We start from the raw sequence: 13,793 nt of genomic DNA, 5'->3' as shown, positions 1-13,793 counted from the left end.
TACCGGCCCCTAAAAATTTATACGGGAAGAAAGTGCCTTAACCCCAGCATCGGGACGGTATGTAACGTCCCTCAGGTAGGGACCTGCCGTTTCGACCCTCACTTGTATTATCGTCATTTCTGATAGCACATTATCGAAAACACTTCGAAACAGATAGGTACATGTTCGTGAGACAACAGCCACCCAGTTATTTTAGGTTGACGTCATTCGTTCTAGTCCCATGTGCCAGAGTGTTCATGAGCTCTCGATCTTTTGTCAAAGTCAAGTGTACGTTCACCCGTCAGCAGGTGATGCGGTGTTAACTCGACACTCGCTTGATCCTGTTTTCGTGTTGCAGTCTTTCTCTCTCTCTCTCTCTCTCTCTCTCTCTCTCTCTCTCTCTCTCTCTCTCTCTCTTATGCTGGGAATACCAGCTCTACATCTTTTATTAAAAGCTTCGAATTGAAATGGATTTCCAACCATTCCTCTTGATCTTATGTTTGTTATGTTGTTTAAATCAATTGAATAATTATTGAGATGCGGAACAAGTGGAGGATCGTGCTCACTTTGGAGTGTTTTTGCTCTTGAAGGAGATGCTGGATTATATATATATATATATATATATATATATATATATATATATATATATATATATATATATATATTTACATATGTTTTCCTACAGAGGCCCAGGAAGACTTTTAAATATATGTGTATATATATATATATATATATATATATATATATATATATATATATATATATATATATATATGTATGTATACGGCAATCGAGCTGATTTATATATTCAAACATTCAAAATTACTAAACGCTTCCGATGCTATGGCCTAGTTAGAGTATGAGTTAATTTTGACTTCAACTAAGATTTTATTTGGTATGGGGTTAGTGGACATCTAAATGCCAATTCGAAAGGAAAGTGCACCATGTTATTTATAATTTTCTAAATCTGCCTTGTTCCTCGGTTGAGACTTTATTCAATATCATAAGGAATTATATTGACAGGAAGAAAAGAATACGACTGACCTCTGTGGCGAAGGGTCTGGCGTGTGTACTGACATCGGGGAACGATGTGTTCACGTGATCTCGAGTACCGACGGCTGCCCTGAAAGTAAACAATGTTGCCGGATGATTAGTTATGGCTTGTCCTCTCGCACCACAACAGAAACAGATAAAGGTATCTATTACTGGTCAATTTTACTATTTCTTCATCCCTTGAATATATGAAGTACAAACTGATTTGTTGTAAATGTGGGTCTGAGCCAAGGAATGTTATGGCCGTATTCCTGTTTAAGATTTTTCTGAATGTTAGGGTGGACGAAAAACAGAAAAATAAGAGTTCATGGATGGAGTGTAAGGTGGGTGACGTTTCAAGATGATCCAGTGTTACTTGGTAATAATATTAAAGAACAGTGTCAGGGACTGGTTGAAGAGTCTGAACGTGTTTGCAAGGGCAGACAGTTAAAAGTGAATGTTAGCAAAAGTTAGGTTATGAAAATGAATAGAAGATAGAGGGACTGAACAATGAATATGTATATATAGGGTGGAGGGTTCATATAGGTATTTGGAAGTAAATCTAATTGATGATGAGGCAGTAGGCGAGTTAGGTAATAGGTGAAGATAGGAAGGTAGCAGGATCTGTACCAAAGGTTTGGATTGTCTGTGGATGAAAAACCTAGGATGAATAAAAATGATTGTTCATCCATTTTTTCTTTTAAGAAAGTAAAGTGCATTTGTTGAATGGATACAAGGGTAAAAGAGTGGAAGGCTCGCAGAAGGACAGTTTATGCGGTAGATGTTGAGGAAACTGTTAAAAGGGTGAGAAATGTGGACACGACAAAGAGCAGTAAAATGGTAAGAATAGGTGAAAAGACAAAGCCAAGTGTATTGAGGTAGCTTGTTCTTGAGGAACGGAAAAGGTTTGGGAAGGACGGCTTTGCAGAACGAGTGGAGTATTGTGTGAAGGAGTGACGATTGACCTTCTCTGTCTATACATGAAGTAGCTGATATTGTGGAAGTTCACCTTAATTAAGCAGTTAAAGGATGAAAGAGTCAGTGAATATTGTTTTGGTTATATTTGGAGCCCTGTCCATCAGGAATAAGGGCTGGATGAACAAAACCTTAGACCCACACTTATAGCAACTTACTTCCACAAGGTAAATCGCGTTCATGGCGAGGAACACGATATCCCAGACGAGTCAAGAAGAACAAAGAGAAGAAGAACAAGCTGAAAGAAGAGAAGAGAAGACAGAGATCAAAAAATAAAAATAACACCAAGAACAACAAGAACAGAAACAAAAATAAACGCAAAAACAAGAAGGGTCTTGGCAGTCCGGCTCTCAATGGCATTTCGGCGAGAGAGACGGGCTTAGTCTTAGCTTCGACACTTAACGAGAGAAAAAACACCAATGAGAAGAATAAGAGAAAGGAAAAGAAGAAAAGAAACAAAAAGGGAAATAAGGATATACGTGGAGGCAATGGTAAGATGATAAACAGATCTTTCCTTCTCAGCTTTACCATGAGCGATTCAGTTCAACGGTTCAGTATTGTGCATTTTGTAAAATTTTTGTTATAACTTTTCGTTGTTATTGTTATTGTTTTGTTTCACCTAGGTACTGCCGCTGGTATCATTATTAATATTATTTTATTATTATTATTATTGCTAGCGTTGTTGCTGCTGTTATTATAATTATTATTATTATTCCTAATGATAACCATATTCTTTGGAAACTTGAATTTCAAGTCGATGACCCCTATGGGCTTGTTTCATATGAATGGGGTTCATCCTCTGAATAATAATAATAATAATAATAATAATAATAATAATAATAATAATAATAATAATAATATTATTATTATTATTATTATTATTATTATTATTATTATTATTATTGTTATTGTTGTAATTGCTGTGGTTGTACCTACTCTGAAATATGCTTCTCTTAACTCAGGCAGCAAGCTACTGGATGACTTTCCCAGCCTAGGAAATTCTGAGGGAATATACCCTATGGAAACCAACAAGAAAAAGAGTGGGAAGAACGGAAATAGGAACGTAAAGAAAAAGAAGGGAAAGAAAAGGAAAAAGAAAAAGAGAAAAAAAGAAACTGAGGAGGTCTTGAGCAAAGTTGAAAGGCTCAAGATAAAAAACAGAAAGACGCATGTTAAAGTTGGTAAGAAAGAGAAGAAAGGGAAAATTAGAAAGAATAAGAGGGAGAAGAAAAAGGAAAAGAACAAGCTGGATAAGGACAAGAAAAAGAAGAAAAGGAAGAAAAAGATGAATGGAATTAGTGATAAGAAAAGGAAGAGAAGGAAAAAGATGAAAAAGAAAAATAGGAAGAGTAAGGGAGAACGGAAAACAAAAAAGAAGAATGGAAAGAAAGTCAAGAAGAAAAGAAAGAAAAATAACAGAAGTAAGAAGAAACGGAAAAACGGGCAAAGGAAAAAAAAGAAAGTCAAAAGAAAGAATAAGGGAAAGAAGGGGAGAAGAAAACACAACAAAAACAAGGAAAATCTGGCCACGAACAATAACAAACGTAAGAAAAACAGAAAGAACTCAAAGAAAGAAAAAAACATAAAAGAGATAAATGCAGGAGGGAGAAAATCCATGCACAGGAAAGCATCGAAGAATATGAAGAAGAAGAAAAGAAAATGCAAAACCAACAAAATATGTAAGAAATTCGGCGGAAAATGCAAGTTGGCTTCGTCCTGCAAAACCCAGCCGATCTACGGACTCTGCAAGAAGACTTCCTGCTCGTGCTGTCCCGCTGCTGACAACCAGAAAGGTATTTCTGTTTCTTTCAGTTGCTGTAAGACAAAATAAGTATTTACAGTGTGTGTGTGTGTGTGTGTGTGTGTGTGTGTGTGTGTGTGTGCGCGCGCGCGCGAATAAACGGGTTAGTTTGAATTGTGGGGATGTCATGAGATCGTAATAATTTTGCGAAACTTTGATGGCTTAAGGCAAAAGACTGTTGAAGTTTGTTGACTTGTAAGGATATCGTACGATCAAAATTTTTTAAAGCGAGTTTGGTAACGTGATAGTTCAAGATAAAACTGTTGAAATGTTTGCAGAAAAATTGTCGGTTTTAGGTGTGGAGGCATCGTAAGTTCATACTATTTTCACGTAGGTTTGACGCTGAAAGTGATGACTAACGATACAGCTGTTAAAGTCTGTATAAAAAAGTCGTTTGTTCTTAGAACTTACCATTAGATCCAACTGTTTCAGCGGAATTTTGACCGATAAAGCGATAGCTTCATAGCTCAATCTTAAAAGCTATAAAACTTTACATCCTCATCATAGTCTCGTGTCTTATTTTTCTTCTTTTAAGACGCAACTTGTGCCCAGAGGACAAAGAAGAAATGCACGAAATACAAAGGCGTCTGCAAGGATTCTTGTTCAGCAGATGAAAGAGTCATTGCCAATGGCTGCAAGAAGATGTGCAAGTGCTGCGCTAAAGCTTGCAAGATAAAACCAGCTTGCATCAGTAAAGGAGGATTTTGTGTCAATAGCAAGAAGGAATGTACAGAGGGCAAGGTCGACAAAAAATCTTGCAAAGGAAAAAATTGCTTTTGCTGCTTTTCAGGTGAGGACTCGTTGTACTGTATAATAGGAAATACGTTTATTCTGTCAGAGTGGCAGAACAAATCTTCTGGCATTTTTTAAAATAAAAAACGTAACCTAATAGGTCTAGAGCTTATCCACAACGTTTTTTCTAGACTTATGTGTTTCTGTTATAAATTAAGCATAGGGTAAGAATTTGCTTTAAGACTTATTCTAAGTAACAGTGTGCATCTTCGTAAGATAAATTCACACACTTAACAACTCGGTGCATATTCAGATATACCTTTTGCATTCTAGGCTCAAAATGCTCAACTAAAGCCAAGAAAAAATGTCGGAAGTACAAGGGTTCTTGCCAGACGACTTGCAAATCCACTGACAGAGTTATTGCCAAAGGCTGCAGAGGAAAATATGCGTGTGTTGTGCAAAGCCTTGCAAGATCCAGCCGTCTTGCACTTCGAGTGGTGGTTGGTGCGTCAGTCGTAAGAAGGACTGCCCGTCTGGAATCATCGACAAGAAAGGGTGTAACGGAAAGAAATGCGTCTGCTGTTTACCAGGTGCTTTTCGTTGTTCCAAGCACTTGCCTTTCGTATCCTATTACTTTCAGTTTTGTTTAATCTTTTGTTAAAATATAATGAAAACAATGTTTACCAAGTCACTTTACGATTCACTATCTATTTATAGCTCTATCTCCTATTTTAAATCGACCTTATTGCTTCTAAATCGAAGCTTTGGCTTGATAACCTGTGTTTCACATAAAAAATAAACCTTTTTGTCCTTTTTGTTAGCAATGCAGATATTTTTGCAAATGCTGCAACGATAAATGACACAGCAACTCCTTTATTCCAGCTGGAGCAGGAGGAACAGGAGGCGAGGGATCCCTGGGTTCGGGAGGAAATGGAATCTGGAATGAGGGAGGAGGAGGAGGAGGAGGAGGAGGAGGAGGGGGAGACGCCAGCGTGAATCATGAAGGCAGTTCGACCGGCAGCGCCAACCAGATGCCCCAAAGTGGACCGTCTCAAGACTCAAAGAAACCTGTCATGAGCAAACCCAGTGGCGTTAACCAAAGCAAGCCTAAACCATCAGGCAACAATAATGGCAACAAAGGAAGTTCAGGCAATAATCAGAACGAATCAGGCCAGTCAGATAATAACCAGAGCGGTTCAGGATCTGGCAACCTGTCTGGTGGTTCAAATATTGCAAAACCGCCTGACAGTGGATCTGGTAATTCAGGTAATTCTAAACCATCAAATGGCGGTAACGGCGACTCACCTGGTTCAAAACCATCAAATGGGGGTAACAGCATCGCACATGGTTCAAAACCTTCAAATGGCGGTAACAGCAACTCACATGGTTCAAAACCTTCAAATGCCGGTAGCAGCAACTCACATGGCTCAAAACCATCCGTATCAGGCCCAGGAGATGAAGCAACATCTAATGCAGCAGGTAATTTATTCTGAGATTTTTGATCACTGAAATCTCGTCTGTTAAACATGGATACTTTTTTTTTTATTATAAGTTGCTGTACAATAGACTATTGCTTTTTCAAGGGAACTCATCGACTCCTAAGCCAAACACCTTAATTCAGAATACCAATTTTATTTCCCAGCCCTCCTGAGATGCAAAGAGAAGGTCACTGGAATCATCCCAAGGTGGATCCTGCAGCTGAATGAAACTTATGCCGTGATCGAAGACTTCATCAGGTATATCAATAATAGCAACGTCAGTACAACCATTAAAATTAGCAGCAACTATACAACAGTAATTAACATAAGCATTGCTAATTATACCACGAGACACCATTCCGTAAATAGGACCAGCCATGCGTATAGTGCACCCAATGTCAGTTTTAGCAATGCCACTGAAAGTAGTCTTAACAGCTTTGGCAACAAAAATAACTCAAATGGCAGTAGTGGTACTAATAACACAAACCCTGTTAATAACAACTATAACAACAGTAACGTTGCTAATTTAAGCAATTCTAGCATATCCAATATTACTAATTCACTATATAACGCCAATGTTAGTATTAATGGAACTACAAATGGTAAGGCCTTAATTAAAAGTACCAGTACTATTGCTGATTACATTAACAGACAAACAACAAATAATGTAGAAATGCCAAGAACTGATAAGAGTACCTCTTCAAATAACAGTTATACAGGTATTATAAGTGATGTTTTATACACAATTCCTAAGAATAGTACCACAGCAAAAACTTACTCTGCTTCTGATGTTTCAAACTCAACCTATAAGTATTCTATTAATGTCAATAGCAGCACTCCAAAAATTGATCATACTTACAACATAACAAATTCAAGCTTTGGGTATTCTCCTTTCAGTGGTGAGAGCTCTCCTCAACATAGGTCTACTTTAATCCTATCGAATCCAAGTTCATTTGCAGTGAGTAATGTCGTTCCTGAACATTCTTCTACATCCAGCACTCCAAACACAGGCTTTGTGAATTCCACTTTCAGTACTAAGAGCAATTCTAAACATGATTTCAGTTTAAACACTACTAACATAGACTTTATGCAGTACCTTGTCAGAGATAACAGCACTACTAAACATTACCCCACTTCTGCCATTACAAACTTGAGCTTCATGAACTCCACAGTCAGTAGTAAGAGCACTTCTAAACATGAGTCTAATATTTTCAGCACCAGCACTAAGAATAGCAACACTTCGCGCTCCAATTACAGTTCCAAAGGGCCAATTGAAAAGCGGCAAATCAAAAGCAGTCATGAACATAAAACTGATTCATTCCTTAACGGAATGAGGAAGATCACAGGATTTAATGAACGAAATGTAGCTCGTTTCAAAAGGATGGATAAGGACCAAACTGCAACGAGGAACAGCACAAGAAATAACTGGTTTAAAAAAAATGTGCATCCCGTCTCTAAGAAAGCTCAAGATGTTTCAGCAGATGGTAATGTTATACGGAATTCCGGTAATTATAAAGTTGACTCCATCTCTTATGATAAGAATTCCGCGATAATTACTATTAAAGGTAATGCCAACATCTCCAGGCTAATCATCAACTATAATAATAAACAGAGAGATCAATTTGTTATTGATATTAGTACCATGAACATTACTAAAGCTTCGAATGAAACACAAGTCACTGATGAGAATCTGGCAAGTTATGTGAAACGCGTGCCAGAATTTGCTGACGGTGATTTCGTTGTAAGAAGTCATGCTAGCCAATACATGATACCGGAGCATCATCAGTCCGAATTAAGGAGAGGAAAATTTTCTAAAGATCGCAAAAAGCAAAGATTTTCAAAAATGGCGGGCAAAAATAAGAAAATTCTTCACCGGAAAAGAAAAACTAAAATGGATGCTCATAAACATAGTAAAAAATTCTTGGCAAACACAAGAGAAGTGCAAGGACATAAAAAGAAGAAAAAATTCGGTTCAAAAAGAAATGGCAAAGTTTACCAGAAGTCTGCTAGGGGTATCATTTTTGATAAAGAATCGGGAAACCTTATCATTCCTGTAAATAGTAGCATAAGCACCATTATTATTAACAATGGTGATCATGCCAGTTTGATAATAATTAATCCTGATAACACAATCAGTGTTGTAGATGACTACTTAAACAGTGATATACCATCAAGACAGAGCTCATCACAGACTCTTAGTTTACCATCAACCTTACCAGAAACGCAAGGAGCACACCACACCCAGCCATCGTTAGTGTTTTCGAAATCAGAGACAGAAAACTTAGAGACGATAATTTCAAACGGTGGAAGACCAACACAAGCGAATATAATAGGTCCAATAACTTCAAAGGGTCCAGATTTCTCATACCTTCAGACTTCTGTCCTAGTTCCTCCAATTCCCGTATCTAAAGAGACAGTATTTGAAATGACAACAGATCTGCTTCACAACACTGAGGCAGTGCTCACCGCGAAATTGCCCCCTGCTTCGAAGACTACTACAGAAAAAGTAACAGCAGCAGCCTCACTCACAAAGTCAATAGTTACAGAAATGAGACCCTCATCAACAATACTTGAAGCTATAACATCTGCAATAAACAAGCCTGTGCTTACGGCAACGTTGACTACAATAAAAATACCCAGAACCACGGAACAAGAAATAGATATTGATGTTGAAAAAGCAATAACAACAAAAGAATCTCATATAAAAGCATCTGCAACAACAGCAATGCCAGAGAAAGCTCCCTCAGTGGCAATACCTTCATTAGGAATAGTAACAGAAAAACTACCTACTATTCCAGTACCTGTGACAACTTTGGTCACAGATGTAGTACCTACAACAATTATGCCTGTAGAAATCGTATCTCCTAAAGCACCTAAAACCACATTACATGGAGCAGTAACAAGTGCAGAAAACAGACATTCATTGACTTCACACAGATTGCCTGAAACTACAGTGACAATACCCGCAATAGTATCCTCAGTGCTATCAAGAGAGGCTGTAACACCATCAAAAGTGCCTGAAGCAATGGTAACTGGAAAGGAAGCACCTTCAACAGCTCCATATGTAACCATGACAGCTACTGGGGCGGTGCAAATGACAGCCCCTGTGGTAATTGTAACTCCATGGAAACTACCTAATCCTGGAGTACCTATCACAGTCATAAATGATGAAAACGCCTTGGTATCAACGTTAACTCCAGGAAAAGTGCCGATAACAATGTCACCTATAGTGGCTGCTGCTAAAGATAAAATTCCGCCAACATTTGAACATGCACTTACAATAGCTGCAGAGGGAATACCTGAATCGACAATACTTGCAGCATCAGCAATGACAGAACAACTGTCCATGCTGAAGGCTCCTGCAAAATTAACAACAGCAGCTGTTGTAGAAAGCAAGGTGACTATACCTCCGGTTTCTGTTGAATTAGAAAATGTACAGAATATAGGCAAATCAACCGTTCCTCTAGCAATAGCAAATGAAAAAGAAATTTCATCAATAACAGCAGTTACAGAGCAAACATCTGAAAAAACAAAGACAGCAGCAAATACGCCCCTAGTTAAAGAGCCCAAAACAGAAACGCCTGCAACAATGTCAGCTACAGGTAAAGTACACAAAACAGTAGATTATGTACCAATAGCATCTAAAGAAAAAGAGATGAAAACAAAAGTACCAGTTGAATTGGTGACTACAGAAAAGGCATTAGTTATAGCAACAAAGGTGCCCGAAGAGAGAGAGACAAAGAAAAAGATAACTGCAACAGGAATAGCATCAGAGATAGTATCACAGAAGATATTACCTACTCTGTTAATACAAACCGAGAAAGAATCAGTAAAGGTAACTTCATCATTTCTATCTACAGGGCAGCATTCCAAAACAGAAATAGCTGCAGCAGACCAAGCTACAGAAAAAGGGCCCCAAATGACAGAAACACCTACAGAAGTAGTAACTACAGGGAAAATACTCCACAAACTATTATCCACAGCAAAGACAGAAATACCTGCAGCAATGGTAGTTACTGAGAAAATACCCAAAGAAAAAACACCTGTAGCAACAGAGGCAGCAAAACAAGCATCCAGTACAAAATCAGTAACAAGAGGTAAGGCACTAACACCACAAATGCCTGATGCATTGCTAGGCCCAGAGAATGAGCCATCAGCAATTGAAATATCAGGGAATGAACTACAAAAAGCAGGAACTACTAAGAAGGTAGTCAACTCTCAAGCTCATTCAGCAATAAAAACAACAGTCTTTGCAGAAGTGGTACCTATAAAGAAAGAACCTACAGTGTTGATATATCCAGAGAAAATACAAAAATCAACAATGATTGCAGCAGTAGTAGCTCCAGATAAAGTAACCACTGTAGCAGCACCTGCATCAATTATAAATGCAGCTAAATGGCTTAAAACATTAAACTCATTAATAGCAGAACCTAAAGTGCCTGAAGTACTAGTGTCTGACATAATGGTAGATGCAAAAGACGAGTCTAAAACACCAGTACCAGCAGAAATGTCATCAGGGAATGTATCAGCAGATGACGTATTACCCACTTTGATAGTGGGTGCAGAAGTTGTTCCTACGACAACACCACAGACAGCTATAATGGAAGGGAAAGAACAAGTACTTAGAATAGCACCTACAGCACCAACAACTGTAACAAATGAACGTGAAACACCAGTTCCCTCCATTAAGATCACAGCAGACGCAGAATCCCAAAGAACATTACCTGAAAATGTGGTGGCGGCAGATAATATATCTATGAAGCCAGTGCCTGTTGCAATGGCAACTGCAAAGGAAGAACCCAACAAAATAGTAACTGATCCTATAGAAATAATAAGTAGTACAAAACCTGTAATGAATATGCTGTCATTAAGCAATAGTACAATGATTGGCAGTAATGAAGATGTTATAAATGTTAACATAAGTACTACCAAAAAAGAAAATACTAGTAATAGAGAAAACAGTACAAAACACAATATTATACCCGTTCAAGTGAAAGTTCAGGTGACCGTCCCTCAAATACATGCGAAGAAGATCAGTAGTAGAAACTCTAGTCCTGGAAAAGTGACTATTCGTCCTTTTAAATCCAGCACAAAAGCCATCAGCGGTACAAATGACAATCAAAACTCCCCAGTTCCAGTGAAACAACTTGAATCTTTAATATCCACAGGCTTAGTCTTAACTGAAGCAGTGAAATCTCTTGCCAATAATAGGCTTCCAGTCTCACAGTGCCCAACGAGCCAGATCACAGCACTCATTCGTGACCTAACAAATAATCGCAACAATCTTCAGACCTTGGATAAACTATCATTAAATCTAACGGAACTAAGCAAAATCAAAAGAAGCATTCTGGATATCCTGACGAAACTTCGTTCATATTGCATTCATTTCACTGGCAATAATTCTTGCTCAAATAACGAGAACAGTACTTCTTTCACCACACTTCCTATTTTAAATAACACGGTTTTTGTAACCAATAAAACACTCTTTCCGAGAAATTATTCAAGCATCAGTGCAGTGACATCGAGTAAAATATCTACAAGTAGTCTTTTGAATAACAGTGCAGTTAATAATACTGGTAATATTATTAACAACAGTTCAGCTAAGGGAAGCATTAATAGCACAACTGTTAGTGGTAACATCATTGATAACAGTGTTGTTAATAACAACCAAAACATTTCAACTGAAGTAAGTATTAACAGCTCAACTGCCACAGGTAATACCTCTGACAACAGTGCTATTAATAACACAGCAGACATCACTAGGAACAGTTCAGCTTCAGAAAGCAATAACAGAACAATGAGCAGTGGTAACACCACTGGAAACAGTGCCATTAATAATACAGTAAACATTATAAGGAACAGTTCAGCTGCAGGAAGCATTAACAGCACAACGGGCAGTGGTGACACCACTGAAAACAGTGCCATTAATAATACAATAAACATTATTAGGAACAGTTCAGCTGCTGGAAGCATTAACAGCACAACGGGCAGTGGTAACACCACTGGAAACAGTGCCATTAATAACACAGTAAACGTTATTGAGAACAGTTCAGCTGCAGGAAGCATTAACAGCACACTGGGCAGTGGTAACACCACTGGTAACAGGGCTATTAATAACAAGTAAACGTTATTAGGAACAGCCCAGCTGCCAGGAGCATTAATAGTGCAACTGGAAGTGGTAACGCCACTGGTGGCAGTGAAATTAATAACACAGTGAACATTATTAGGAACAGTTTTACTGAAGGAATTATTAACATCACATCTGGTAATAATGAAAATATTATTAACTACAGGTTAGCAGTAGCAAGTATTAACAGTACAAATAGTGTATCTGACAGCGGTGATAATAGTGTGAATAATAATAAATAAAAGAATATTATTAGCAGTTCAGTTGAAAGAGTTATTACCAGCACTAATGATGAAGATAACAGCTCTGAGGGTGGTAATATATCCTACAATACTGTCACTAGCAACAGCTACAACACATTTTAAAAATGCTACTTAGGCTAATCGACCTAGACAACCAAAATAACGATTTTCAGTCTGGAGAAAGCGTTGCCGTCATACGCTAGTCAAAATTTGTTGATTTACAATGGTTGTATATAACCAACAGCTATTTCCGTTCTCAACAAGATCTGTCTGTGATTAGACTCTCATGATAATAGTGTTAATGTTTATTGTGAAAGCACCTGAATTAGAAACCTCTGGAAGGATCAAAAAGAGACAAATGTTAATGTTTATTGTGAAAGCGCCTGAATCAGAAACCTCTGGCAGGATCAAGAAGAAACAAATGTTAATGATTATTGTGAAAGCACCTGAATTAGAAACCTCTGGCAGGATCAAGAAGAGACAAATGTTAATGTTTATTGTGAAAGCACCTGAGTTAGAAACCTCTGCCAGGATCAAGAAGGGACAAATGTTAATGTTTATTGTGAAAGCACCTAATTAGAAACCTCTGGCAGGATCAAGAAGAGACAAATGTTAATGTTTATTTTGAAAGCACCTGAGTTAGAAACCTCTGCCAGGATCAAGAAGGGACAAATGTTAATGTTTATTGTGAAAGCACCGAATTAGAAACCTCTGGCAGGATCAAGAAGAGACAAATGTTAATGTTTATTGTGAAAGCACCTGAGTTAGAAACCTCTGCCAGGATCAAGAAGGGACAAATGTTAATGTTTATTGTGAAAGCACCGAATTAGAAACTTCTGGCAGGATCAGGAAGGGACATGGATTATTCCTTGGTCCGTATAAAAGCTGAAACCTGGCAGTCGGGAGATATTTGCTCCAGATCTAAGGAGAGGTGAACTTGTAATGGCTGCTGCTCTCTCTCTCTCTCTCTCTCTGGCAACCAGTTGGGTCTTAGCCGCGTAAAATAAATCTAATCCTTCGGGCCAGCCCTAGGAGAGCTGTTAATCAGCTCAGTGGTCTGGTTAAACTAAGATATAATTTTTTCTCTCTCTCTGTCGTTCTTCTTTTTGCTTTTTCCTCTGATGTTGTGACTTTCATCTCTGAAACGTGATTTTAATGCAGTCTGGTTTGCGTCGCTGGTGACAAGTGTTAAACACTTGGCTGTGTTTTGTTTATGATAATCACTGTGGCCAGTTGTACAGCAGACGACGATCAACTTAATAAATATATTATAAATAATAGCTTTTGTTTTCTTAAAAACCGTCAAATCTGCGAACTTGCGGAAAAGTCTAAAAGCAAGAACGCACGTTTGTCCACAAATCTAACATCTAAATCGACATCCCGTACATGTTAAATGATTATTTCCCCTTTCTCATGTTCTTGGACTC

General features: G+C 38.0%; 3 protein-coding genes across 5 annotated transcripts in view; 2 read left to right on the top strand and 1 right to left on the bottom strand.

Annotated features, from left to right (window-relative positions):
- LOC136853948 (axoneme-associated protein mst101(2)-like) overlaps positions 1 to 5,515 on the top strand; it is a 7,260-nt gene extending 1,745 nt beyond the window's left edge. The window contains exons 2-7 of the mRNA XM_067129845.1: positions 1,003 to 1,174; positions 2,154 to 2,477; positions 2,949 to 3,779; positions 4,323 to 4,577; positions 4,853 to 5,109; positions 5,402 to 5,515. Coding sequence (XP_066985946.1) covers positions 1,003 to 1,174; positions 2,154 to 2,477; positions 2,949 to 3,779; positions 4,323 to 4,577; positions 4,853 to 5,109; positions 5,402 to 5,515 — 1,953 coding nt within the window. The remainder of the gene's footprint in view (positions 1 to 1,002; positions 1,175 to 2,153; positions 2,478 to 2,948; positions 3,780 to 4,322; positions 4,578 to 4,852; positions 5,110 to 5,401) is intronic.
- The window catches only part of LOC136854141 (BTB/POZ domain-containing protein KCTD3), a 69,294-nt gene that overhangs the window by 43,148 nt on the left and 12,353 nt on the right, over positions 1 to 13,793 (bottom strand). Inside the window, exon 3 of the mRNA XM_067130366.1 lies at positions 1,024 to 1,102. The gene's annotated coding sequence lies outside the window, so the exon portion shown is untranslated. The remainder of the gene's footprint in view (positions 1 to 1,023; positions 1,103 to 13,793) is intronic.
- LOC136854139 (uncharacterized) lies at positions 5,493 to 13,613 on the top strand. 3 transcript variants are annotated; one of them, XM_067130364.1, is made up of 3 exons: positions 5,493 to 5,998; positions 6,162 to 6,255; positions 7,213 to 13,613. In XM_067130364.1, exons 1-3 carry the CDS (start codon positions 5,551 to 5,553, stop codon positions 12,119 to 12,121), a joined length of 5,451 nt encoding a protein of 1,816 aa, XP_066986465.1. In that variant the 5' UTR covers positions 5,493 to 5,550; the 3' UTR covers positions 12,122 to 13,613. The 3 variants fall into 3 exon arrangements, with proteins under 3 accessions (XP_066986465.1, XP_066986464.1, XP_066986462.1); XM_067130363.1 differs by having other exon boundaries at positions 6,895 to 13,613; XM_067130361.1 differs by having other exon boundaries at positions 6,162 to 13,613.

This window comes from Macrobrachium rosenbergii, chromosome 28 (genome assembly GCF_040412425.1).
Source record: "Macrobrachium rosenbergii isolate ZJJX-2024 chromosome 28, ASM4041242v1, whole genome shotgun sequence".
NCBI lineage: Eukaryota > Metazoa > Arthropoda > Malacostraca > Decapoda > Palaemonidae > Macrobrachium > Macrobrachium rosenbergii.
This window is presented reverse-complemented; position numbering and strand designations above follow the sequence as displayed.

Coding starts and splice junctions, on each gene's coding strand:
- LOC136854139 (XM_067130361.1), top strand. CDS start 5,551: ATGCCCCAAAGTGGACCGTCTCAAGACTCAAAGAAACCTGTCATGAGC. Junction 5,999..6,161: donor AGCAACATCTAATGCAGCAG/GTAATTTATTCT, acceptor TTTATTTCCCAG/CCCTCCTGAGATGCAAAGAG.